Genomic DNA, 26,491 nt, shown 5'->3' with positions numbered 1-26,491 from the left:
TGAATTTCTCGGAAGAATTGTGACAGGTGATGAAACATGGCTCCATCATTTTTCACCAGAGACGAAGAGGCAATCAATTGAGTCACATAACGCAAATTCACCCAAGAAAAAAAATTGAAAACCACACCTTCTGATGGAAAAGTTATGGCTACGGTGTTTTTGGATTCTGAAGGACTCTTGCTTGTGGACATCATGCCAAGTGGAACCACCATAAATTCTGATGCATATGTGACGACCCTGAAGAAACTTCGAGCTCGACTGAGTCGTGTGACAATGCACGGCCACGTGTCAGTCAAAAAACCGTGGAAGCGATCACAAAACTCGGATGGAAACCACTGAAACACGTGCCTTACAATCCTGACCTAGCTCCATGTGACTATCATCTCTTTGAGAAACTGAAAGACTCTTCGTGGAACAAGGTTTGAAGATGATGACTCCCTTGTGCACGCTGCCAAACAGTGGCTCCAACAGGTTGGTCCAGAATTTTACCGTGCGGGTATACAGGCGCTGGTTCCAAGATGGCGTAAGGCAGTTGAGAGGGATGGAAATTATGTGGAGAAATGAAAATATTTTTCCTAAAGGACGTATCTACACACTGTAAAACTTTCAAACATGTAGGATGAAAGATGGTGTTTAAAAAAAATAGTGTGCATTTCTTTTGGAGGGACCCTCGTATTTAGTTGTGTTTTTGACACTATTAAAAGAGTTAAATTTACATGCAGTACCGAAGTGCTTCACCTCTGTTGCTTCAAGTCGCTTCCTTCACTCTCGGCCTATCTTACAGAAGCAATTCACAGAAGCAGACCCACGCACCGCCAATCCAGCCGGGGTACAAAGAAAAGATCCATGGTTTAATCACGAAATTCGGCGGATTCTGAGGAAGAAGAGGCCGTTGCACACTCAGTTCAAAAGGGAACGCGCAATGACAAGCGAAGGTTAGTAGAGATTCGTGAGTCTGTGAAAAGATCTATGCGCGAAGCATAGAACTACCACCGTCACAGCCTGGCAAAAGATCTAGCAGAGAACCCGAGGAAAATTCTGGTCTCACGGAGAATCGCTAAGCGGGTCTAGAGCCCCCCCCCCCCCCCCCCCCCACACACACACACGCTACTGCATGCTTGACAATCGTGCTTGTGCAAGCTTGCTTGACCGTGTCTAGGATAAATTAGCGCTAACAGCTCACCTTATTCGTCCACGAGACTCAGAGGGCCATAGACACGGGCCATAGCTGCCGTGTTTCTTGACTTCCGCAAGGCGTTCGATACAGTTCCCCCCAGTCGTTTAATGAACAAAGTAAGATCATATGGACAATCAGACCAATTGTGTGATTGGATTGAAGAGTTCCTAGATAACAGAACGCAGCATGTCAATCTCAATGGAGAGAAGTCTTCCGAAGTAAATGATCTTGTGGATGACATCGGCAGTTCACTGAGCCTTTTTGTGGATGATGCTGTGGTATGTCGAGGTTGTAACAATGGAAAATTGTACTGAAATGCAGGACGATCTGCAGCGAATTGACGCTTGGTCTGGGAATGGCAATTGAATCTCAATGTAGACAAGTGTAACGTGCTGCGAATACATAGAAAGAAGGATCCCTTATCATTTAGCTACAATATAGCAGGTTAGCAACTGGAAGCAGTTAATTCCATAAATTATCAGGGAGTACGCATTAGGAGTGATTTAAAATGGAATGATCATATAAAGTTGATTGTCGGTAAAGCAGATGCCAGACAGAGATTCATTGGAAGAATCCTAAGGAAATGCAATCCGAAAACAAGGGAAGTAGGTTACAGTACCCTTGTTCGCCCACTGCTCGAATACTGCTCAGTAGTGTGGGATCCGTACCAGATAGGGGTGGTAGAAGAGATAGAGAATATCCAACGGAGAGCGGCGCGCTTCGTTACGGGATCATTTAGTAATCGTGAAAGCGTTACGGAGATGATAGATAAACTCCAGTGGAAGACTCTGCAGGAGAGACGCTCAGTAGCTCGGTACGGGCTTTTGTTAAAGTTTCGAGAACATACCTTCACAGAGGAGTCGAGCAGTATATTGCTCCCTCGTACGTATATCTCGCGAAGAGACCGTGAGGATAAAATCAGAGAGATTAGAGCCCACACAGAGGCATACCGACAATCCTCCTTCCCCCGAACAATACGAGACTGGAATAGAAGGGAAAACCGATAGAGGTACTCAAGGTACCATCCACCACACACCGTCAGGTAGCTTGCGGAGTATGGATGTAGAACGTCAGGCTTGCGCAAGCAGCTTGACGCTTGACCGAATTTCGATTATGCGTGCTTGTGCAAGCATCCAAGCGTGTCCATGCTTGCTCGTGTGTGCCTAGAGTAGGGAGGCTTGAACAAGCACACATCTGTCATTCGGTCACAGACTGTGGAGAGCGCGCGTTTATTTAGATTTTGTGTCGTTTCCTTCTTCGTTCTGATGTCGGACCGGGACGTGTTGGAGGAATGTATTAGGTGCTACGAAAGACACCCATGTTTATGGAATATTAAAAGTAATGAATATCACGATAAAACGAAAAGAGACGAGCATATGAGTTACTTCTCACAAAGTACGACGAAATAGAGCCATCAGCAACTAATGATACTGTTGTTGTGGTCTTCAGTCGTGAGACTGGTTTGATGCAGCTCTCCATGCTACTCTATCCTGTGCAAGCTTCATCTCCCAGTACCTACTGCAACCTACATCCTTCTGAATCTGCTTAGTGTATTCATCTCTCGGTCTCTCTCTACGATTTTTACCCTCCATGCTGCCCTCCGATACTAAACTGGTGATCCCTTGATGCCTCAGAACATGTCCTACCAACCCATTCATTCTTCTGGTCAAGTTGTGCCACAAACTCCTCGCCAATCCTATTCAATACCTCCTCATTAGTTATGTGATCTACCCATCTAATCTTCAGCATTCTTCTGTAGCACCACATTTCGAAAGCTTCTATTCTCTTCTTGTTCAAACTAGTTATCGTCCACCTTTTATTTCAATACATGGCTTAACTTCATACAAATACTTTCAGAAACGACTTCCTGACACTTAAATCTATACTCGATGTTAAATTTCTCTTCTTCAGAAACGCTTTCCTTGCCATTGCCAGTCTACATTTTATATATTCTCTACCTCGACGAGCATCAGTTACTTTGCTCTCCAAATAGCAAACTTCATCTACTACTTTAAGTGTCTCATTTCCTAATCTAATTCCCTCAGTATCACCCGACTTAATTCGACTACATTCCATTATTCCCGTTTTGCTTTTGTAAAGGAACGAATTTGTTTGTCAAATGCGTACTTGTGTAACCGCTAATCAATGAAAAAGCCGTACACATACAAATAAAGTTTGTCATTTGAACCTCACTTTGAAACAGGCGCTGATTGTGTATTTTGACAGCAGTGGGAACGGCCACGAATACGGACAAAGCAGACCTGATACTGACTTTGGTACTGTGTTTCAAGACGATGGTCTAAGGAATGGCTTGACATGAGAGATTTACACAAGAAAATCTGCTAAAGGAAATTTTACTCAGAAAACCTGGTGATTGCATGGGCTTTCTTCGAATGGGCAATAAAACTTTAAAATTTGTTGGGGCCCATGTAAAAGAGGAAACGTCTGTGTCAAATTCGCTTCCGCCCTCGCCACAGATGTGTCAAACAAGCTCGTACACGTAGAAGAAAGATTGTCAGCTTGAACACACTTTAAGCAGACGCTTTTCGTGTACCCCCGTACTGTATTTTGGCACCAGTGAGAATGGCTACAAATGGAGATACAGCATTTCTAAATAAAAAAGAACTAATACGAATCGCTGGGCCAAGGAACTGCTTTAACATGAGAGAGAAATACACACATGGAAAGTTAACGGAAATGTTACACTCAGAACCTGATGATTACGTAACTCTCTGCGGTTGGGGCAGTGAAATGTCCGATAACTTTTTTAGCAATACTCCGTCCTCACATTGAAAAACATGACACATGAACGCGAAAATGTATTCTCTTCTATTCGCTCCTTTGACGACATTTCAATAAAATACCACAATATAGGGACATGCAGCCGTCATCGTCCACAGAAGAACCGGAGTATTTCAATTTCTTTTATTTCATTGCACTCCCGCTTGTATGTTATGCGTAAAATAATGGTTTTCTTCTTAATCCCTTCCTGCGTAATATAGGTCTGGGAAAGACATTATAAGATGACTTTCTTTAATATGAATATATGTGTTTGGAGAGAGAGAGAGAGAGAGAGAGAGAGAGAGAGAGAGAGAGAGATATTTTTGATTGAGATTTTTGCTTTAAGTCTTAATTGGTACCTGAATTTTGGTTGCTGCCTCCTTTCGTGATCAGCCTCTGCACCAGTTGGTGACGTATTACAATTTGGAGGAAGTTATTCTTCTTTATGGTTTAAAATACTTGGCCGTATTGCTGATAGCTTTGAGCGCAAGTTTTCGTAGCTTTTCATACCTACGGGACCACTGTTGTAAGTAAATAAGATCAAACAACAAACTGCTTTTCCTGAGAAAAGGAGATTGCTTAGCACACAAACTTCCTTCAAACTACACGTCCGGCCACATCAAAATTGGTCAGTGGAGTTCAGCAATATACTGTGGTACAAGAACATAATCCAGTTACTGTAACTAAGAAATTATGAGAGGTTGTCACTTATCGAATGAAAACTATAGAGAATGCATTTCTTTTCCCGTACTTGAGTGAACTTTGTACCCTTACAATTCTGTCGATTGATAGACTGCGACGACAATGAAGTTCACCTCCTTATCCAAAAACAAGATATTTCTATTCTTCACTTCCAGAAAATTTGTATACATAAATGCTTGGCAACTCTTACACATATTTTACTCGGTTTATCACTAAAATATCAATTTTCATTAAATGTACAATACGTTCTGAGCGACGGCCTAGCAACACGTCCTCTTTCCACAAGATACAGATTAAAAGTTGTCTTTTTTTTAATAAATCGAGTTGTTCTTAGAGTCCATACTCAAAGGTTCACAACTACTATCGTTGCGGGGATTGCACGCTAAAGAGTTTCTTGCTGTCCAGATGCGCTTCACTTCACGTACTTTTTGAATCAAATTTACATTTACGGTATTTACATACATTACTGAGCTTCTCAGATTAAAATCTGACACAAATTGGTTTAAAAAAAAAGACAGTGAGGCTCACACAACATTACAACATGACACCTCTACCATTTTGGTCATTGTCAGTGCTGTTTTGTTTTTATCCTTGATGGTAATTTGCCTAGACGAAACAGTGAGATAAACTTACCAGCTTTTCACTAAACGTATGCGGCGAATCATCGACACAAACAACGTCTGAAATCTTGTCAACCTTCCCGTCAATCAAAATTCCTGTCAAACACGCTCTATGCTTGGAAAGCACGTCAAAGAACAGTGTACACCGTCAAATGTTCGGCAAGCATAGTAGAGTTTGACAAAATGTGATCGTTCACTGAGGCCTTCACTAGAGGAAACAGGAATTTAAGAACAGAGAAACGTTCGAAATTGTCTTCCTGGCACTATGTTATTCACGTGAGCACAGTAATTTTTAGTATTTAAAACACCTGTTGCGTGCACACGACAGATAGAATGAATAGGAAGCAATCGTAAGCAGTAATTTGCTTATGTTTTGGGCTATTTAAGACGTTAGCAGGCCCCGCCAATCTGGTTTCAAAACAATGCACGGCAGAAACGGCCCCATAAAATACCACACGTTTCGTCAAACTTGACTATGCTTGCCAAAAATTTGACCGTGTACGGTGCAATTTGACGTGTTTGTCAAGAATAGATCGTGTCTGGCGAGTTTGTCATCACTTTGTTTGACCTCTGCTTACGACAGTATTACCACTGAGGGCACATATTGGTTGAAAGCACCGATGATGGCTGTTAATCACTTGAAATCGATTTGCAAAAGTGAATAAATAAAACAAATTTGCGACTGGTTGCTGCATATTTGGTAATTTTATGGTGTATGTTCGCTGTACGACTTGGGAACCACACGGAGCCCACCATTCAAACGTTAGAAATTCTTTATCTGCATTTGTAGCCATTCCTACCGGTGCCAAAATACAATATACACGAAAAGTGTCTGCTTCAAAAGCAAGGTTAAACTGACAAGCTTTCTTAGTACGTGTACGGTCTTGATTGACAAATTCGCGCCTAGACAATAACGAACTTGACGGGCAAGTTTGCTCTCTTAGGAGGGACTCGATAAGTTTTAAAAAGTTTGATTGTCCATTCGAAGAAAGTTGATGTAATCATCGAGTTCTGAGAATAATATTCCCTTTAGCACATTTTCATGAGTACGTCTCTCATTTTAAGCTATTCCCTAGATAAGGAAACTAGTTTTTTTCCTCCTCCTTTAGACACAGTGGCAAAGTCGATGGCAGAACTGCTTTGTTTACATTTGTGGCCGTGGCTCACTACACTCTAAACACACACGAACACGAATGGCGCCTGCTTGAAAGTGAGCTTAAACTGACAAACACTTGTCGAAAACTTCGTGGCTAGTTGTTGTCTTCAGTCCAGAGACTGTGTTGATGCAGCTCTCCATGCTACTCAGTCCTTCATCTCCCAGTACCTACTGCAGCGTACATGCTTCTGAATCTGCTTAGTGTATTCATCTCTTGGTCTCCCTCTACGATTTTCACCCTCAACGCTGCCCTCCAATACTAAAATGGTGATCCCTTGATGCCTCAGGACATGTCCAACTAACTGATCCCTTCATCTAGACAAGTTGTGCCACAAATTCCCCTTCTCTCCAATTCTATTCAGTAGCTCATTAGTTACGTGATGTACCCATGCAATCTTCAGCTTCCTTCTGTACCACATTTCGAAAGCTATTTTCTTGTCCAAACTATTTATCGTCCACGTTTCACATCCATACATGGCTACACTCCATACAATTACTTTGAGAAAAAGACTTCCTGACACTTAAATCTATACTCGATATTAACAAATTTCTCTTCTGGAGAAACGCTTTCCTCGCCATTTGCCATCTACATTTTATATCCTCCCTACCTTGACTATCAGTTATTTTGCTCCCCAAATATGAAAACTCATCTACTATGAAACTTCCTCGCAGATCAAAACTGTGTGCCGGACCGAGACTCGAACTCGGGACCTTTGCCTTTCGCGGGCAAGTGCTCTACCAACTGAGCTACCCAAGCACGACTCACGCCCCGTCCTCACAGCTTTACTTCCGCCAGTACCTCGTCTCCTACCTTCCAAACTTTACAGAAGCTCTCCTGCGAACCCTGCACAACTAGCACTCCTGAAAGAAAGGATATTGCGGAGACATGGTTTAGCCACAGCCTGGGGGATGTTTCTAGAGTGAAATTTTCACTCTACAACGGAGTGTGCGCTGATATGAAACTTCCTGGCAGATGAAAACTGTGTGCCGGACCGAGACTCGAACTCGGGACCTTTGCCTTTCGCGGGCAAGTGCTCTACCAACTGAGCTACCCAAGCACGACTCACGCCCCGTCCTCACAGCTTTACTTCCGCCAGTACCTCGTCTCCTACCTTCCAAACTTTGCAGAAGCTCTCCTGTGGTAGAGCATTTGCCCGCGAAAGGCAAAGGTCCCGAGTTCGAGTCTCGGTCCGGCACACAGTTTTCATCTGCCAGGAAGTTTCATATCAGCGTACACTCCGCTGTAGAGTGAAAATTTCATTCTATAAACTCATCTTCTACTTTAAATGCCTCATATCCTAATCTAATTCCCTCAGCATCAGCTGATTTCATTTGACTACATTCCAGCATCCTCGTTTTTCTTTCGTTGATACTAGACAAGAGCGGTTTTGTCAAAACGCTTGATCGTTTGCGTGGGTCTGAGAAGTCTATAGCGCGCCTCCCTTTTTTGTACCTGCATGCAGACTCCTGATAAAAGTACGTCTTTTGTGACTGTGGTGCTGTAATCGCAGAGTCCATTCGCTTCGGGACACGAGTAGGCGGCACACGAAATTGGTCCGTCAGTCGGTTGGCGCATGGTTAAGGTCCTATAGTTATATGAAAGCCACGCCTCTGATGCTCCGGGAGTTTTCCGGACAGGTGTTGTTAAAAGGCTGCCGCTGTGACCACTCACCTTCCGCCTTCCGCTCAGCTGGCTCCGCGCACATGCTTCAGCTGCACAGCTGTACCTCTCGCTAGCAACTGCAGTGAGAGTCCACGGCTGGGCCGTAACTGCGCTAGCGGCCGCTCGAGGCCAAGGTGTGTTGCGTGACGTCACATGCCGCTGCGCTACGTTGTCAGCTCTCTCACTGCATCGCCCGCTCCCCCACCCACTGCCGAGGTTTGTTTGAGCAGTTGTCAGAGAGCGCCAGACAACAGGCCGTACTGCACATGCGCAGCCAATGCTCGGTTTACACTCGCAAGTTATTGCAGCAATTTACTTGCGCGGAGGAACTTGCTGCGCGATTTGCCAGTGTAAAGATATCGCCAAGTCGACTTGCGACCGTAGCAATTTATTGCGGAAGTGACTTGCTGCACGTTTTCCGCTTCCAGTGTGAACACCACGCGAGAAGTATTTGCAAGTAACTTGCAGCTTTTAGGATTTATTTCTATTTCCTGCAAGTAGGAAGCGCAAGTTATAGTAAGTATGTCGTCTGCATAACACTCATATTTAACATTTTACTTAATGTGGTGACTTAATTTTATGCAACCATCTTACGTATTTATATGCAAACAAATTTTAGAAGCCGTGCAGAGCTACCCCGGAATACGGAACGTGCATAACCGATACTTTAAGGATAGAGTGAAGAAGATGAGCGCATTAAATGAAATCTCGTCGATATTCGACTCATCTATAAAAGAAGTACATACAAAGTAGCATAACTTGAAGACACAACCTCTTTGCCACCTGCATCCACTCGCTTGTTGTTTTAGGAGTCTAGAAAAAGAGGATGTATAATTATTACTTGTTCTATTTACTTAGCTTCTCACTTTCCATTTTATGAGCATTAGGGAAAAAAACATTTTTATAAGCATATCATTCTGTAAAATGCTGTTTATTTCAATAAAAATTTAATTTCATTGTTGTGTTTTCACATACCTTCAAATAATTTTCCCTTTTCAAGACTTTAAAAAGGCTCTATATACATCAGGTACGATCAGAGAAATCGTGCTGACGGGAATATGAAACAAGTACATTAGGGACTTGTATGAGTCTCCTACAAAGAAGAGATTTCAAAATTCAAACTTTTTTGGTTGTATGTTTCACATAAATAAATGAAATGCCTATTTTATTCGTAGCTCACCGGTAGCTATAAATCATAGAGTGACTGCACACGTTCCTTTGCTAAAATGGCAGTACCGAAGTTTGTGTCTCATTTTGATATGATGGGCGCTATTAACATCAACAAACACTCAGAATCATTTGAGGACATTCTGCAAAGGTTTTCAAAAGTATCCATGCTCTCGATACTAAGTTCTTGCAAAAGGTTATTACAGGCACCATTTTGCGATCTTCTCATTATCTACTCTGTAACCCAAATACTTCTCTTTTTATTTTTCACGTCTTGCATTACAATTACAAGAGCTGCAGCATATCTCACCCGCCTACTTGTCGTTTTACACTTCGGCTGACACTCGTAGTGGTACTGAAAGCATATGTAAACAGTATCAGCAAGTTGTTGACGCAAGTTTCTTGCCAAAGAACTTACAGAAGAATCTTGCTTAATTCGTGCGCTGCTGTGTAAACACAACTGCAAGCGGATAGCAATAACTTGCAGCAATAACTTCTGCAAGCGACTTGCTAGTGTAAACCCAGCTTAAGACGACGTAAGCAGTCCGTGCTTGGTGCTTGGTCTGCTCTTCAGCCTACAGCAGGTAACTGCGTTACCGGCCACTGCGCATGCGCGCAACTCGTCTGTGAAAGTAAACAGTTTCGGCGTGTTCCAACTTTGGTGACACTATTTGCATGAGTTTTGAGGTTATGTGTATTCGTAGAATGTAGACAAACTGAAATATTAAGTGGGGAACGGAGAATAATGTTCGCGTTTTCTATATATATGCTTTGCATAGGTGTTTGTGGGATTTCAGTGATGATGATTACAAAAATGAGCAACATATTGCTGCCGCTGAGATCCTCATGTGCGATCACAACATAGATGGTTTGACACTATCTGAGCAGCAGGGCAAAATTTATTGAGTTAGGGGCACATATACAGCTCAATTAAGAAAAATACAAGCAAGTGTGATTCTAGCTGTTGTAATGCTCTCATGTACTAGACTAAAATCCCATCGTTCGAGTTGGCCCAAACTTTTTTTTTTTAGGTATATTGTTGACAAAACACAAATCAAGAAGCTGCATTCTTTCTTCAATATTCATCTATTTAAAACGTCGCTGCAGTGCTCCACATTCACATATGTTTGAATTTCGAAATACTACCACTGTACAGATCTGTCTTCAAGAGAGTATTTTGCAAACCATTCTCTTCTTAATAAGGCTTGTTCGAATAAATACAACTGTTAATGTTAATAATTGTTACTGTTAATAATTACTGGTGTTAATGAAAAAGCGTCATCACCAACTGAAGCCGCATCTTATAACATGTCGAGTGTTCCCGACTGTAATGCACGCAATATGATATCTAATATCAGTTCTGGCGACAGTGATTCATGCATTACGATATCTTTATTCCTCATCACGTAATTAACTCTATTGAGAAGAAACTTTAACAGTTCTGGTGACATTCTAAGATAATTAAAAGAACTTCTTGGGTCTTCCATTACAAATTATTTCAGCAAGGATGCTGAGCAACCGAGCTCACGTATTTTCTTCATCCGCTCACGAATCCAAACACATTTCTTATCTTTATCTTATGCAGCGATTCCACGGCAACAAGCTTTAACTCCATCACAACTCGTGTGACGTGCAGCTGCCAAAACTTTCATTTCAGACACGACTCAGGGACCGACAAACCGACGAAACTGAAGTGTATACTGCTTTCTCCTCGTCTACAGTCAAATATGAAACCATTTGCGTGCAACTCATTGCACGCAACGAGTGGCACAACCTAATGTCGTCGTGTTAACCAGGCTTTACGCTTTCCGTCGCATTTCCGTGTGGAATTTTGTGCGTGGTCGAGCTTCACGTGACCATATGCAGCCCTGCAGCATGTTGTTGAGAGGACCTAGGGAGTCGTACCTGGAGGAATTGTTTTATCAATTCTACCCAGATAAGGAATGAAATTAAGGAAGCAGTTGTTGGCGTATTATTCACTTCAAAACCAGACCCTACAGCTCAAAGTAGCATAACATTTGCCCATCCAGTTAGCCGTGCGATCTAATGCATGACTTTCCGGATGGGAAGGAGCACCTGGTGTTCGGCACAAATTTTCCCGGCACGGTATCTGCCTCCGGCGGCAATTTCAGGGGGCGCCAAATCCATATTCCTGAGGAATTCCGAGTGTGAATCAATCTGGCTGAAATGAGTATCAAAGAACGGTCAAAAAATGATGATCGTATGCTTTTATACACCACCTGGGTCAGGACTGGGTCTGTAGTTATAGAGCGCTTCAGACAGAATTTGCAGAATATCATTAGTAATTTGCCTCATCATACCGTTGTAACGGGGGGTGACTTCAACTTGCCAGGTGTACATCGGGAGTGTTATGCCATCAAAAACTGGTGTCAGATACAGGGAATCGTGTGGCATTGTTCTGTATGGCTTGTCCGAAAATTATCTTGAGCAGATAGTTAGAGAACCAATTCGTGAGGGTTAACGTCTTACACGGGGTACGGAGTGTAGACAACCTCCTAGATGGTGTAGCCCGGGCAACGCTGTAACATGGTACAGCGGCGAAAAGTCTACACATCTACGGTGGCCGGACGCGACAATGCCTCCCGGCCCACACAGAGGCAAATAGAGCAGAGTCTTAGCATGAAGAAGCTGAACATATGCCAGTTCAACATAGAAGGCTACACGAGGACCAAGGGAGAAATCCTCGAAAAGATCTTAACGAGAGAACGAGTAAGTGTCGTACTCCTACAAGAGACCCACCTCACAGATGAAACCATCAATCGACTCAAAATACCAGGATTTACAGCTGTGAGCTACACTGGACACGACAAACATGGCATAGCCACCCTAGTGAAGAACGAACTCCTAAGGAATTTGGACACCAAAGTGGTACCAGCAGAGCATGCGATAGGCATAAAACTGGGAGAGATGACACTGTATAATGTCTACAAACCTCCATCACAGAAATGGCCCACAGGTATCCTGCCCGAGGCTAACCACCCAGCAGTTTACGCTGGCGATTTTAACTCTCAGCACACCAGGTGGGGATACCCGAGATCCACAGCTGAAGGGACTGGACTAAGTGACTGGGCAGACAACCGGGACCTACACCTCCTTTTCGACCCCAAGGACACAGCGACCTTTAAATCAAATCGTGGGGCACAACGTCAACACCTGGCCTGACCTTCGTCACAGGTGGAGCAACAGGTACACCCGTGCGAGCTATAAGAAGGGTCCTCGAGGCGTTCCCCGGAGCCAGCACAATCCAGTAATAGTGGAGATCGGACTATCAATCCCAGTCATAAAAAGCCCCTCAATCCTCCGGTGGAACCTGAGGAAAGCTGACTGGAACAAATACCGATCCTATGTTGAGGAAACGATAAATCGGATACCACCAAAACCTGAGAACTACAAAATATTCGTAAACTTAGTACAAAAAGCGGCCCTAAATGCAATTCCACGAGGATCGAGAAAGGAATACACCCCTGCTGGACGAAAGAGTGTGAAACACTACTGGAGGAATATGAGAAGACTGGGGACGAGGAGACTGCAGACCAACTGATCAACGTCATGAATGAGGAACGTGGGAGTAGATGGAAGGAAGCGATGGAAAATCTAGATTTTACCCACTCCAGCAGGAAGAGCTGGGGCCTGCTGAGGAAATTAGGCGGTGCCACAGCGCCTAACAGGCCGACTCTTGGAACCAGCGCATCTGAGATTGCAGCTGTCCTGAAACAGACCTCCAAAATCCAGCTAAAAACAGCTGAAAAGAGAGAAATTTCCCAAGAGCTAAGCAGTTTATTGCTTAATAATCCAACCAACATGGGCATTGTAAAAGAAGTGGAGACAGAAGAGATATCCCAGGCCTTGAAGCTAATGAAGACAGGAAAAGCAGCCGGACCCGACAACATCCTACCAGAATTCTTAAAGGAATTGGGAACTGTAGGAGGAAGGTGGCTGGCCAAACTTTGTACGGAATGCATAAGCAATGGGGTTGTGCCTAAGGAATGGAAAGAAGCAAAAGTCATCGCAGTGCTGAAACCCGGAAAGACTGGAGATAATCCTAGGAATTACAGACCAATATCCCTGCTATGGACCTCCTATAAATTATTCGAGAGAATATTGCTGACTAGATTAACTCCATACATCGAAGCCAACCTCCCAACATACCGAGCGGGTTTCCGAGCAGGTAGAAACTGCTGCAATCAAGTGCTGTCCCTCACAACCTATATTGAGAAAGGCTTCCAGAACAAGATGAAAACTGGCCTGGTCCTCAAAGACCTCACATCAGCTTACGACACAGTATGGATTGAAGGGTTACTGCTTAAGCTAACCAGAATCATAAATTGCAAGCAGACTTACAAACTACTCAAGAACATACTAAAGAACAGGAAAATCAAGGTCTCACTCCATGGTACGAACAGTAAGAGCATGGTTCTGAATAATGGTCCGCCACAGGGTTCGGCACTAGCACCCGCTCTCTTCAATCTGTATATAGCTGACTTGCCGGAAACTAAATCACGCAAATTTGCATATGCAGATGACCTGGCCATCGCATATCAGAGTAAAAACTACAACGATCTCGACGAAACACTGAATGCAGACCTTGAAGTCCTGAACACCTATTACTCCAAGTGGCACCTACTTCCCAACCCCAACAAAACAACCAGCACTATAATGCACCTCAACAACAGAGAGACACACAGAAATTACAGATCTTTTCGAATGGCCAAAGCGTAAGACATGAGGATAAGCCTAAATATTTGGGAGTGAAACTAGACCGGACCCTAACGTACATCTCACACCTCGAAGACACAAAGCAAAAACTAAAATCCCGCAATGCTATCCTTTCGAAACTGGCTGGAACAACATGGGGATGTGGAGCGAGCACTTTGAGAACTACAGCACTAGCCCTTGTCTACAGTGTAGCTGAATACTGTTCACCAGTCTGGAGGACAAGTGCACACGTATCTAAAGTGGATGTCCAGCTGAGGGAGACAATGGGAATAATCTCGGGAACACTCAGGGCCACCCCCTGTGCATGGCTTCCTGTACTGGCGAACATAGAGCCTCCAGAAATCAGGCGATCACAGCTAGCCCTAAAAACCTACAGGAAAATTATAGACAACCCAGACCTCCCTATCCACCAAGATCTGACACCGACAAACAGGCTTACATCCAGATCACCTTTTTGGAAAATCGGTGAAGAACTACAAGCCTTTGAGCCGAGAACGGCCTGGAACGAAGTATGGTCGGCAAGTGAATTTAAGAACAAAAACTTAGTACACGATCCGAACAAGAAGATTGATGGCTTCAACCTACCAAGAAGAGTGTGGACAGCTCTAAACCGGGTCAGAACGAGTGTTGGGAGATGTAAACACCTGATGAACAAGTGGGGCCTGGCAGACAGCGCTGTATGTGAGTGCGGTGAAATACAGACAATGGACCATCTACTCGTGTGCAAACTGTATGGCTATGGTGGTGAACTCATGGACATACATAGACTCAGTGACTCGGCCATAGAGTGGCTCAAAAACATATCTAATATAGTGTAGAATTATATTGTTTTCTTTTTAGTATATAGTGATAAGAATATTGTAAATTATGCCGCTGTGATGCCGAAAGAGTAAATAAAATAACGTCTCACACCTCCTGGCAACAAACAGACCTGACCTTAACTAAGAGGAAGGTATCAGCGATCATAAGGCTGTGACAGCATCTATGACGACGGGTCCTACAAGGAAAGGTAGGAAGATATATTTGCTCAGGAAGGGTGCCAGGATACAAATTTCAGAATATCTCAGCAGTCAGCATCAAATATTCGGTGATGAGGACGAATATGTGGAGAACAAATGGAAAAAATTCAAAGGCATCGTTCAATATGCCCTAGACTAGCATGTTCGGAGTAAGGTTTTAAGGGGTAGGAGAGACCCACCATGGTTTAATAGTCGTGTCAGAAGAGCACTACGTAAACTAAGAGCACTTCATCTCAGATTCGAGAGAAGTAAAAACGTAGCTGACAAACAAAAGCAGAACGAAGCGAAAGTGAGCGTAAGGAGAGCCATGAGAGAAGCGTTCAATGATTTTGAAAGTAAGACGTTGTCGACCGACCTGATTAAAAACCCTAACAGAGTTTAGTCTTATGTAAACTCAGGAAGTGGGTCAAAATCATCTATCCATTCTCTCAGCGACCACACCGGCACCGAAAGCATAGCAGAGAGAAGGCCGAAATACTGAATCCGGTCTTCCGAAGTTGTTTCACCGCGGAAGGTCGTAACACTGTCCCTCCTTTAAATCGTCGTACGAACATCGAAATGGCAGATATTGAGATAACCGATCGCGGAACTGAAAAGCAGCTACAATCGCTAAGTAGTGGAAAGGCTTCATGACCAGTTGAGGTACCTATGAGATTGTATCAAGATTATGCGAAAGAACTTGCTCCCCTTCTAGCAGTAATCTGTCGTAGGTTGCTTGACCAACTAAAGGCACCTAACGACTAGGAAAAAAGCGCATGTCAAGAATTATGACGTTTTTGGAAAATGAACACCTCCTGTACAAAAATCAACTTGGATTCCTCAAACAGAGGTCCTGCGAAACTCAGCCAGCTCCGTTCCTCCGTGAGGTCCACAGCACAGGGGACAACGGCGCTCAGGTTGATGTCGTGTTCCTTGACTTCAGTAAGGCATTTGACACCGTCCCGCATTGCCGTTTAATGGAAAAAAAATACGAACTTACGGAGTATCGGAGCAGACATGCGATAGGATTCAAGACTTTCTTGAAGATACAACTCAAAACGTGGCTCTTAAGGTGACTAAATCGATAGATGTAAAGGTAATATTCGGAGTAGCGCAGGGAAGTGTGATAGGGCTGTTGCTGTTTACAATATATATATTTATAAATGATCCAGTAGAAAGCGTCGGACGCTCTTTAAGGCTATTCCCAGATGATGCAGTTGTCTATACCAAGATAGCAACGCGATAAGTCACACAAATCTGAAGGCTGTAAATTCAGCTAAATTCTTAGGGATTACAATTACAAATAACCTAAATTGGAACGACCACATGGAAAATATTGTGGTTAGAGCAAACCAAAGACTGTGATTCATTGGCAGAACACTTAGAAGGTGCAACAGGTCTACTAAAGAGACTGCTTACACCACGCTTGCCGCCCTATTCTGGAGTACTGCTGTGCGATGTGGGATCCGCATCAGGTGGGACTGACGGATGACATCGAAAAAGTACAAAGAAGGGCAGCTCGTTTTGTATTACCGCGAAATAGGGGAGATAGTGCCACAGACATGATACGTAAATTGGAGTGGCAATCATTAAAACAAAGGCGTTTTTCGTTGCGACGGGATGTTCTCATGAAATTTCAATCACCAGTGTTTTCCTCCGATTGCGAGAACATTCTGTTGGCACCCACCTACATAGGGAGAAATGATCATCACGATAAAATAAGAGAAATCAGGGTTCGCACAGAAAAATTTAAGTGCTCGTTTTCCCCGCTTGCCGGTCGATAGTGGAACGGTAGAGACACAGCTTGAAGGTGGTTCATTGAACCCTCTGCCAGGCACTTTATTGTGAATAGCAGAGTAATCACGTAGATGTAGATGCAGATGTAGAAGATAGCAAGAATTTGCACATCGACCTGCAGAGAATTGATGATTGGTGCAGGTTCTGGCAGTTGATCCTGAACGTAAACAAATACAACATATTGCGCATACATAGGAAAAGAAATCCACTACTGTAGAGCTACTCTATTGATGACAAACAGCTGGAGACAGCGTCTGCAGTAAGATATCTAGGCGTAAGTATCCAGAGCGGCCTTAAGTTGAATGACCATATAAAACGGATGGTGGGAAAAGCAGACACCAGTCAGATTCATCGGAAGAATCTTAAGCAAATGTAACTCATCCACGAAAGAAGTGGCTTATAAGACGCTTGTTCGCCTGATTCTTGAGTATTGTTCATCAATCTGGGATCCCTATCAGGTAGCACTGATAAACGAGATAGAGAAGATCCAACGAATAGCGGAGCGTTTCGTCACGGGATCGTTTAGCTGACGAGAGAGCGTTACGGACATGCTAAACAAACTCCACTGGCAGGCGTTACAAGAGAGGCGTTGTGCACCACGGAGAGATTTACTATCGAAATTTCGGGACAGCACTCTTCAGGAGGAGTCGGACAACACATTACTTCCCCCCACATACATCTCGCTTATTGACCACGAGCAGAAAATTCGAGAAATTAGAACCAAATTAAGGTGTTGGTTTTATTGACAAGTAGTTTCGATGTTGTTACATCATCATCTTCAGGCGCATACTTGTTGACAGTAACCGTATGTAGTCAGTGGTGAGATAGGCGTGTTGGAACACGCCTATCTCACCACTGACTACTAGTGTTAGACACACACGGTTACTGTCAACAAGTATGCGCCTGAAGATGATGATGTAACAACATCGAAACTACTTGCCAATAAAACCAACACCTTAATACAGCTGGAGGAATTTCGTCATTTTTAACATATATTACACTAGCTGACGTCCCAAATAGTCCGTTTCAGTTATCGATATACGAAGATATCACCTTCTAGGTGTATCCAAGAAAACGAAATTTTGACATAAAATTTTTGCCAAATGACTACACTAGCGTACCAGTTGTACAGTCCCCTGTTAGCAGCCGCTTTGAGTTCTATTCTCGGAATAGCGCAGAAAACGCGTCGTACAAACACGTAATAATGCCTAACCGGAGAATAAACACGAGAAAATTGTTTCGTTGATTCTGGCAAGGATAGTGAAGTTAACCGGAGAATAAGTTTTGGCAACGGCAGAAACAGTTACAAAATTAGTGATGACAGGATTGTTTGTTAGAATGAGGAAGGAGAAAAAACCGGGGCAACACACAGATTATATGGAAGAATGTGACGATTCCAAATTTATATAAAAATTTCGTACTAGTATTATTTTCGATCTGATGGATGGGAAACTGGAATATATGAATGAAATGTGAAACTGATTGCTAACGCCGGCCGCTGTGGCCGAGCGGTTCTAGGCGCTTCAGTGTGGAACCGCGCGACCGCTACGGTCGCAGGTTCGAATCCTGCCTCGGGCATAGATGTGTGTGATGTCCTTAGGTTAGTTAGGTTTAAGTAGTTCTAAGTTCTAGGGGACTGATGACCTCAGATGTTAAGTCCCATAGTGCTCAGAGCCATTTGAACCATTTGTGATTTTTCCAGTCTTATTTTTCAAAAGTCGATAATTGCTTACAATTTTTGCCCGTGTCAGTTATGCTGCCTTCTTTAATTCCGTGTATTTTTTTCCACAGCAAAATTTTTTACATGCTATATCGCTTATTAATACCTGCATTGTTGTAAAATGCATATTTTTGAGTGCATTGTATAGCATGTTTTTAAATTTAGGGTTTTTGATTTCATTGAGAATACAAAGAATAATAACAGAAATACAGTGTCATAATACAATAATATCAGTGATAATTATTGTGACATAATTTGTGTACCTTATATCATTATTATCAATAGTACACGAAGTACAAAATGAACAATACGAAAAGATTTGCGTGTTACAATCACATTGTTGTTGTCAAGTTTTCCCTCTTACAACCATACATTATTCGTCTAGTTCATCTTTAGAAAACTCCTTTGCACCATCTGGGATTTCAGAATACTTTAGCAAGGCAGAGACATATTTCTCCTTTTCTTTGCGTCGCATATTTTGTTTTGGTAAAAGTGCAGACGTTAGTACTGTTGGATGGGATGGTTGCTTTTGTCTCTGGATGTCAACTTATGCCGGATATCCGGAGTATGTGTCACTTGCTCACACATAGTGCCTTTGTGTAAGTTTACATCTTTTATTTCATAATGACAATACAGTGATCCCTACTCTCCTTTCGTATCGCCTTCTTCCTTCATGGAAACTGCTTCCTAGGTAGGATAAACTATCCTTTGGCGTGCCAGATAATCGTTGGAAAGGCGCAGTACTAACAGGGACAACTTCACTCTTCCTTTTTCTAAGGAGGTACTTCACTGTCACCGATTTCTTCCTTTTTGCATTGTGGGTATCCATTATTCTGCGCTGAAGTGAAGAAATACACTATGTGATCAAAGGTATCCGGACACCTGGCTGAAAATGACTTACAAGTTCGTGGCGTCCTCCATCGGTAATGCTAGAATTCAGTATCTTGTTGGCCCACCGCTAGCCTTGATGACAGCTTCCACTCTCGCAGGCATACGTTCAGTCAAGTGCTGCTAGTTTTCTTGGGGAATGGCAGCCCATTCTTCACAGAGTGCTGCACTGAGGAGAGGTATCGATGTCGATCGGCGAGGCCTGGCACGAAGTCGGCGTTCCGAAACATCACAAAGATTTTCTGTAGGATTCAGGTCAGGGATCTGTGCAGGCCAGTCCATTACAGCGATGTTATTGTCGTGTAACTACTCCGCCACAGGCCGTGCATTATGAACAGGTGCTCGATCATGCTGAAAGATGCAGTCGCCATCCCCGAATTGCTATTCAACAGTGGGAAGCAAGAAGGTGCTTAAAACATCAATGTACGCCTGTACTGTGATGGTGCCACGCAAAACAACAAGCAAGCCCCCTCCATGAAAAACACGACCAGACCACAACACCAACACCACCGCCTCCGAATTTTACTGTTGGCACTGCACACACTGGCAGATGACGTTCACCGGGCATTCGCCACACCCACACCCTGCCATCGGATCGCCACATTGTGTACCCTGATTCGTCACTTCACACAACGTATTTCTACTGTTCACTCATCCAATGTTTGCGCTCCTTACACCATGCTAGGCGTCGTTTGGCATTTACTGGCGTGATGTGTGGCTTATGAGCAGCCGCTAGGCCGTGAAATCCAAGTTTTCTCACCTCTCGCCCAACTGTCATAGTAGTTGCAGTGGATCCTGATGCAGTTTGGAATTCCTGTGTGACGGTCTGGTTAGATGTCTACCTATTACACACTACGACACTCTTCAACTGTCGGTGGTCTCTGTCACCGAACAGATGAGGTCGGCCTGTACACGTTTGTGCTGTACGTGTCCCTTCACGTTTCAACTTCGCTATCATATAGGAAACAGTGGACCTAGGGGTGTTTAGGAGTGTGGGAATCTCGCGTACAGACGTATGACACAAGTGACACCCAGTCACCTGACCACGTTCCAACTGCGTGAGTCCCTCGGAGTGCCCCACTCCGCTCTCTCACGATGTCTTTGCATAAAAAGGGGGATAGATCTGATGTCAACAATTACCGTCCAATCTCCCTTCTAACAGCTTTATCCAAAATTTTTGAGAAAGTAATGTATTCAAGAGTAGCTTCACATATCTGTAAAAATGAAGTACTAACAAAATGTCAGTTTGGTTTCCAGAAAGGTTTTTCAACAGAAAATGCCATATATGCTTTCACCAGTCAAATTTTGAATGATCTGAATAACCGAACACCACCCATTGGGATTTTTTGTGATCTCTCAAAGGCTTTTGATTGTGTAAATCATGAAATTCTGCTAGACGTGCTCAAGTATTGTGGCATGAGTGGGACAGTGCACAAATGGTTTAATTCGTACCTAACTGGAAGAGTGCAGAAAGTTGAAATAAGTAATTCTCGTAACATGCAAAGATCAGCACATTCCTCAAACTGGGGAACTATCAAGAATGGGGTTCCACAAGGGTCGGTCTTGGGTCCTTCATTGTTCTTATTATATATTAATGACTTGCCATTCTATATTCATGAGTTAGTTCTCTTTGCTGATGATACAAGTATAGTAATCACACCTGACAAACAAGAATTAACTGATGAAATTGTCAATACTGTCTTTCAGAAAATTACTAAGTGGTTCCTTGTAAACGGACTCTCACTGAGTTTTGATAAGACACAGTACATACAGTTCCGTACAGGGAATGGTATGACGCCATTGATAAATATATACCTTAATCAGAAGCATATAGCTAAGGTAGAATATTCCAAATTTTTAGGTGTGTCCATTGATGAGAGATTAAATTGGAAGAAACACATTGATGATCTGCTGAAACGTTTGAGTTCAGCTACTTATGCATTAAGGGTCATTGCAAATTTTGGTGATAAACATCTTAGTAAATTAGCTTACTACGCCTATTTTCACTCATTGCTTTCATATGGCATCATATTTTGGGGGAATTCATCACTGAGGAATAAAGTATATATTGCACAAAAGCGTGTAATCAGAATAATAGCTGGGGTCCACCCAAGATCATCCTGCAGGCATTTATTTAAGGATCTAGGGATATTCACAGTAGCTTCTCAGTATATATACTCTCTTATGAAATTTGTTATTAACAACCTAACCCAATTCAAAAGTAATAGCAGTGTGCATAACTACAATACTAGGAGAAAGGATGATCTTCACTATTCAAGATTAAATCTAACTTTGGCACAGAAAGGGGTGAATTATACTGGCACTAAAGTCTTTGGTCACTTACCAAATAGTATCAAAAGTCTGACAGATAACCAACAAGTATTTAAGAAGAAATTAAAAGAATTTCTGAATGACAACTCCTTCTACACCATAGAGGAATTTTTAGATATAAATAAAGAAAAAAAAAATTAAAAAATAAAAATAAAAAATAAAGAAAAACAAAAAACACAAAAAATAAAGTTATTATATTAACTTCAGTATGTTGTTAAATTAACCTAATTATGTCATGTATTGGAAAATTCGACTCGTTCCCCATCATTACGAAATATCGTATTCATGATCCATGGAACTAGTATTAATCTAATCTAATCTAATCTAATCTAATCTAATGACTACTGAGGTCGCTGATATGGAGTACCTGACAGTAGGTGGCAGCAAAATGCACCTAATATGTAAAACATATGTTTTTGGGGGTGTCCGGATATTTTTGATCACATAGTGTAGTAAGAAATTATAACAGGAACTTACCTCGATCCATTTTATTGAATGATGTTACATGATGGTGGAAGAGAGAAGCATCTTCGTAGCAGTGATCAGCAGCTTTGGATTGTTTCGTTCCTTTAGCTCTTGAAGGCGAAACCCCAAGACTCTGATTGCATTTGATGATAAGTTCCTACGTACACTTCTTGCTTTGCGTTTCATGTCCACGGTAGCCCTTCTTGAATCGGTATTTTCTACCACCAAAGCGTTCTTTGATCTGTATGGCATTTCCTGGATCACAAGATTCGCCATCTATTCAGCTTCCACTTGCAAAACTTCTTTTGTAGACGTACACATGAGCGTGTGGTGAATATTCGTGCAAAAGTAAGCTGCAGTTGTTACCATGACAATCAAGTCTGGTTGCAAACCTGTTCCCGTCAGTAGACATTGTTGCAACAATGAGTAACAATGCTTAAGGCGACCAGTGTACCCCATTATCGTTAACTGCTTGCTGCAGAAAGAGAGCGGGCACACTAGAAAGCAATTACATTGCACTTGTAGACTTTCCTGTAACTGTAGGAATGCTTATACCGTGTTTTGCTAAAACCTGATTTGGAGCGTGCATGCATACAGCAGTAGTCGTTCAGAGGTTAATGCAAAAGGCCAACATTATGCCATTACCAAGCCTAACTCAATTCTGAAATTATCTACATCTACATATATATTCCGTAAGCAACGGCAAGGTGCGTGGCGGAGGGTATCGATACCACTACTTGTCATCCCCCCCTCCCGTCCCACTGGCAAATAGAGAGAGGGAAAAACGACTGTATATGCCTCTCTATGAGGCCTAATTTGTTGTATCTTACCTTCGTGGTCCTTAAGTGCCATGCATGTTGGCGGGAGCAGAATCATTCGGCAGTCAGCTTGAAATGCCAGTTATCCAAATTTTCTCAATACTGTTTCCCGAAATGGACGCCGCCTTCCCTCCAGAGATTCTCATTTGAGTTCCCAAAGCATCTCCGTAACACTTTCGTTCGAACCTATCAGTAACAAATGATGCAGCCGGCTTCTGGACTGCTTCGATGTCTTCCTTCAATCCGAACTGGTACGGATCCCAAACACTCGATCAGTACTCAAGAATAGGTCACACCAGCGTCCAATATGCCGTCTCCTTTACAGATAAACCACTCTCTCCTAAAATTCTTCCAATAAACCGAAGTCGACCACTCGACTTCCCTACCACATCCCTCACATGCTACGTTCCACCTCATGTCGCTTTGCGACGTTGCACCCAGATATTTAGACGACTTGACTTTGTCAAGCAGGGCTTTAGTACGAGGGTGAGTCAAATGAAAACCTTAAATTTGTAATAACAAATCGAAATTTCACACCGTTATCCTGTAAGTTGGTAAGCGTGCTACAAACAGCGTGCAGAATGGCCTGTAGGTGGCAGCATAGTGCAGATGCACACATACCGTCGCAGTATCAGTATAAAGATGGCCGCCCCACTTGTGACTTGCACCAGGGAAGAACAGCGTTCTGTTGTTCGGTTTTTGCGTAGTGAAGGTGTTTCACCTGTTGAAATTCATCGACGAATGAAGGTTCAGTACGGTGATGCACGTTTGTCACAGCAGCAAGTCTACGAGTTGTGACTTCACAGAACATTGCAGCAGTTGAAGCCATCGTGAAGGAAAACCGCCGAGTGACACTGAATGACATTGCAGCATGTTTACAGATTAGTCATGGGTCAGCACACCACACTGTGCATGATGTGCTCCAGTTTCACAATGTGTCTGCAAGATGGGTGCCACGGCAGCTGACTCCTGAAATGAGAGAACGACGTGTTGATGCTTCTGAAGAACTTCTTCGGCGCTTTGAACGAGAAGGTGGTGGCTTATGTGCGAGAATCGTTAGTGGGGACGAAACCTGGGTTCAATTCCACCAAGCGGAAACGAAGAGAGGGAGCAAGGAATGGCGCCATTCCTCATCACCAAAAGCAAAGAAGTTTCGAACAGAACCATCAGCATGGAATGTTATGCTGACTCTCTGTTGGGACGAAAAAAGCTTCATTTTGGAGCATTACATGCCTAGAGAGACCACTGTCACCAGTGCATCGTACACAGATCTCCTAAGAAATCATCTGCGGCCTGCAATGAAATCAAAGCGACGTGGATTGCTGGCAGCTGGTGTCCTTTTCCAACATGACAATGCAAGGCCCCACACTGCCCGTACAACAGTTGCAACAATCACAGACCTGCATTTTGAGTGCCTTCCTCATCCACCATACTCACCAGACGTTGCTCCAAGTGATTTCCATATGTTTGGACCACTCATAGACGCAATGGGAGGAAAGAATTTCCGTTCTGATGAAGAGGTACGCCTCGCGGTGCATAAGTGGTTGCGTGGACTACCAAAAGAATTTTTTTCTAAAGGAATTTACGCACTTTGTAAGCGCTGGAGGACTTGCATTGAGAGTGGGGGAGACTATGTTTTAAAGTGATACAGCTTTGTACGACTTCTGCACAATAAATAATATTTAAAAATTATAAGGTCAGTGGGAAAGAAATATAAACGGATTGAGTGCCAAATAGGAGGAACAAAGTTAGAACAGGTGGACGGTTTCAAGTACTTAGGATGCATACTCTCACAGGATGGCAACATAGTGAAAGAACTGGAAGCGAGGTGTAGCAAAGCTAATGCAGTGAGCGCTCAGCTACGATCTACTCTCTTCTGCAAGAAGGAAGTCAGTACCGAGACAAAGTTATCTGTGCACCGTTCGATCTTTCGACCAACTTTGTTGTATGGGAGCGAAAGGTGGGTGGATTCAGGTTACCTTATCAACAAGGTTGAGGTTACGGATATGAAAGTAGCTAGGATGATTGCAGGTACTAGTACAATGGCAGGAGGGTGTCCACAATGAGGAAATCGAAGAAAAACTGGGATTGAACTCTATAGATGTAGCAGTCAGGGCGAACAGGCTTAGATGGTGGGGTCATGTTACACGCATGGGAGAAGCGAGGTTACCCAAGAGACTCTTGTGTTCAGCAGTAGAAGGTAGGAGGAGTCGGGGCAGACCGAGGAGAAGGTACCTGCATTCGGTTAAGAATGATTTTGAAGTAATAGGTTTAACATCAGAAGAGGCACCAATGTTAGCACTGAATAGGGGATCATGGAGGAACTGTATAAGGGGGGCTATGCTCTAGACTGAACGCTGAAAGGCATAATCAGTCTTAAATGATGATGATGATAAGGTTCTCTTTTGACTTACCCTCGTAATACTGTATCCGAACATTAGAGTTTTGATCTTCCTACTCATCCGCATTAACTTATATGTTTCCACATTTTGGCCTAACTGCTATTTGTCGCACCAAATGGAAACTTTGTCTAAGTCGTTTTGTATCTTCCTACAGTCACTCGACACCTTACCGGACACCATGGCATCATCAGGAAACAACTACAGATATAGCCCATCCTGTCCGCCACATCATTTATGTACACAGAGAACAACAGTGGTCCCATCACACTTCCCTGGGCCACTCCTGACGATACCCTTGTTTCTGATGAACACCTGCCATCAAGGGCAACATACTGGCTTCTATTATTTGAGAAGCCTTCGAGCCACTCACATATCTCTGAACTCACTCCATATTCTCATACCTTCGTGAACAGCCTGCAGTCGGGTACCGGGTCAAATGCTTTCCAGAAATCTAGAAATATGGACATACCGAGTTTTGGATAAACGCTCCACGTCTATGTCCGATTTACTTCATTCATTTGAGGAACGAACTGCCCTAACGTTCCGAAATGCATTTCAGATGGCGGTTCACGCATAAGGGGCCCCTTAAATTTCCCGTTTTAACCGCGCGACTGATGCATCTGCGCGCACGCATGGCGTGTCGAATTCGACCAGTTCTAAAATCTTGCGCGGCTTGTGAGTTAGTTGCAGCTGTGTTCCGTGCAAAACGAATCAAACATGTGTTACTGTCGGTACTACAGCAGAAAGTGTTGCGGTTGTGAACACGAACGTAAACCGAAAATTGGGCAGTACTGGGCTTAACGAGTACAATTACTGTCACAATCATATTTCTTTGATCAAAGAGCTGCGAGCAAGTTACGCAATTATCGAAACCTTTTGTTGTTGTCGCTGTTTTCAGTCCAGAGACTGGTTTGATGCAGCTCTCCATGCTACTCTACCCTGTGCAAGCCTTTTCATCTCCAAATATCTACTGCAACCTACATCCTTCTGAATATGCTTAGTGTATTCATCTCTTGGTCTCCCTCTACGATTTTTACCCTCCACGCTGCCCTCCAATACTAAACTGGTA

General features: G+C 43.2%; 1 protein-coding gene across 5 annotated transcripts in view; it reads right to left on the bottom strand.

Moving 5' to 3' along the window:
* The window catches only part of LOC126427030 (speckle-type POZ protein-like), a 112,273-nt gene extending 104,077 nt beyond the window's left edge, over positions 1–8,196 (bottom strand). For all 5 annotated transcript variants that reach the window (XM_050089198.1, XM_050089199.1, XM_050089197.1 and 2 more), the window contains exon 1: positions 8,109–8,196. In XM_050089198.1, the coding sequence (XP_049945155.1) occupies positions 8,109–8,142 (34 nt within the window). In that variant the 5' untranslated portion in view covers positions 8,143–8,196. The remainder of the gene's footprint in view (positions 1–8,108) is intronic.
* Positions 8,197–26,491: the final 18,295 nt, after the last annotated feature.

This window comes from Schistocerca serialis, chromosome 11 (assembly GCF_023864345.2).
Source record: "Schistocerca serialis cubense isolate TAMUIC-IGC-003099 chromosome 11, iqSchSeri2.2, whole genome shotgun sequence".
Taxonomy (NCBI): domain Eukaryota; kingdom Metazoa; phylum Arthropoda; class Insecta; order Orthoptera; family Acrididae; genus Schistocerca; species Schistocerca serialis.
The sequence above is the reverse complement of the archived record's forward strand: the minus strand, read 5'-3'. Positions and strand labels throughout refer to the sequence as shown.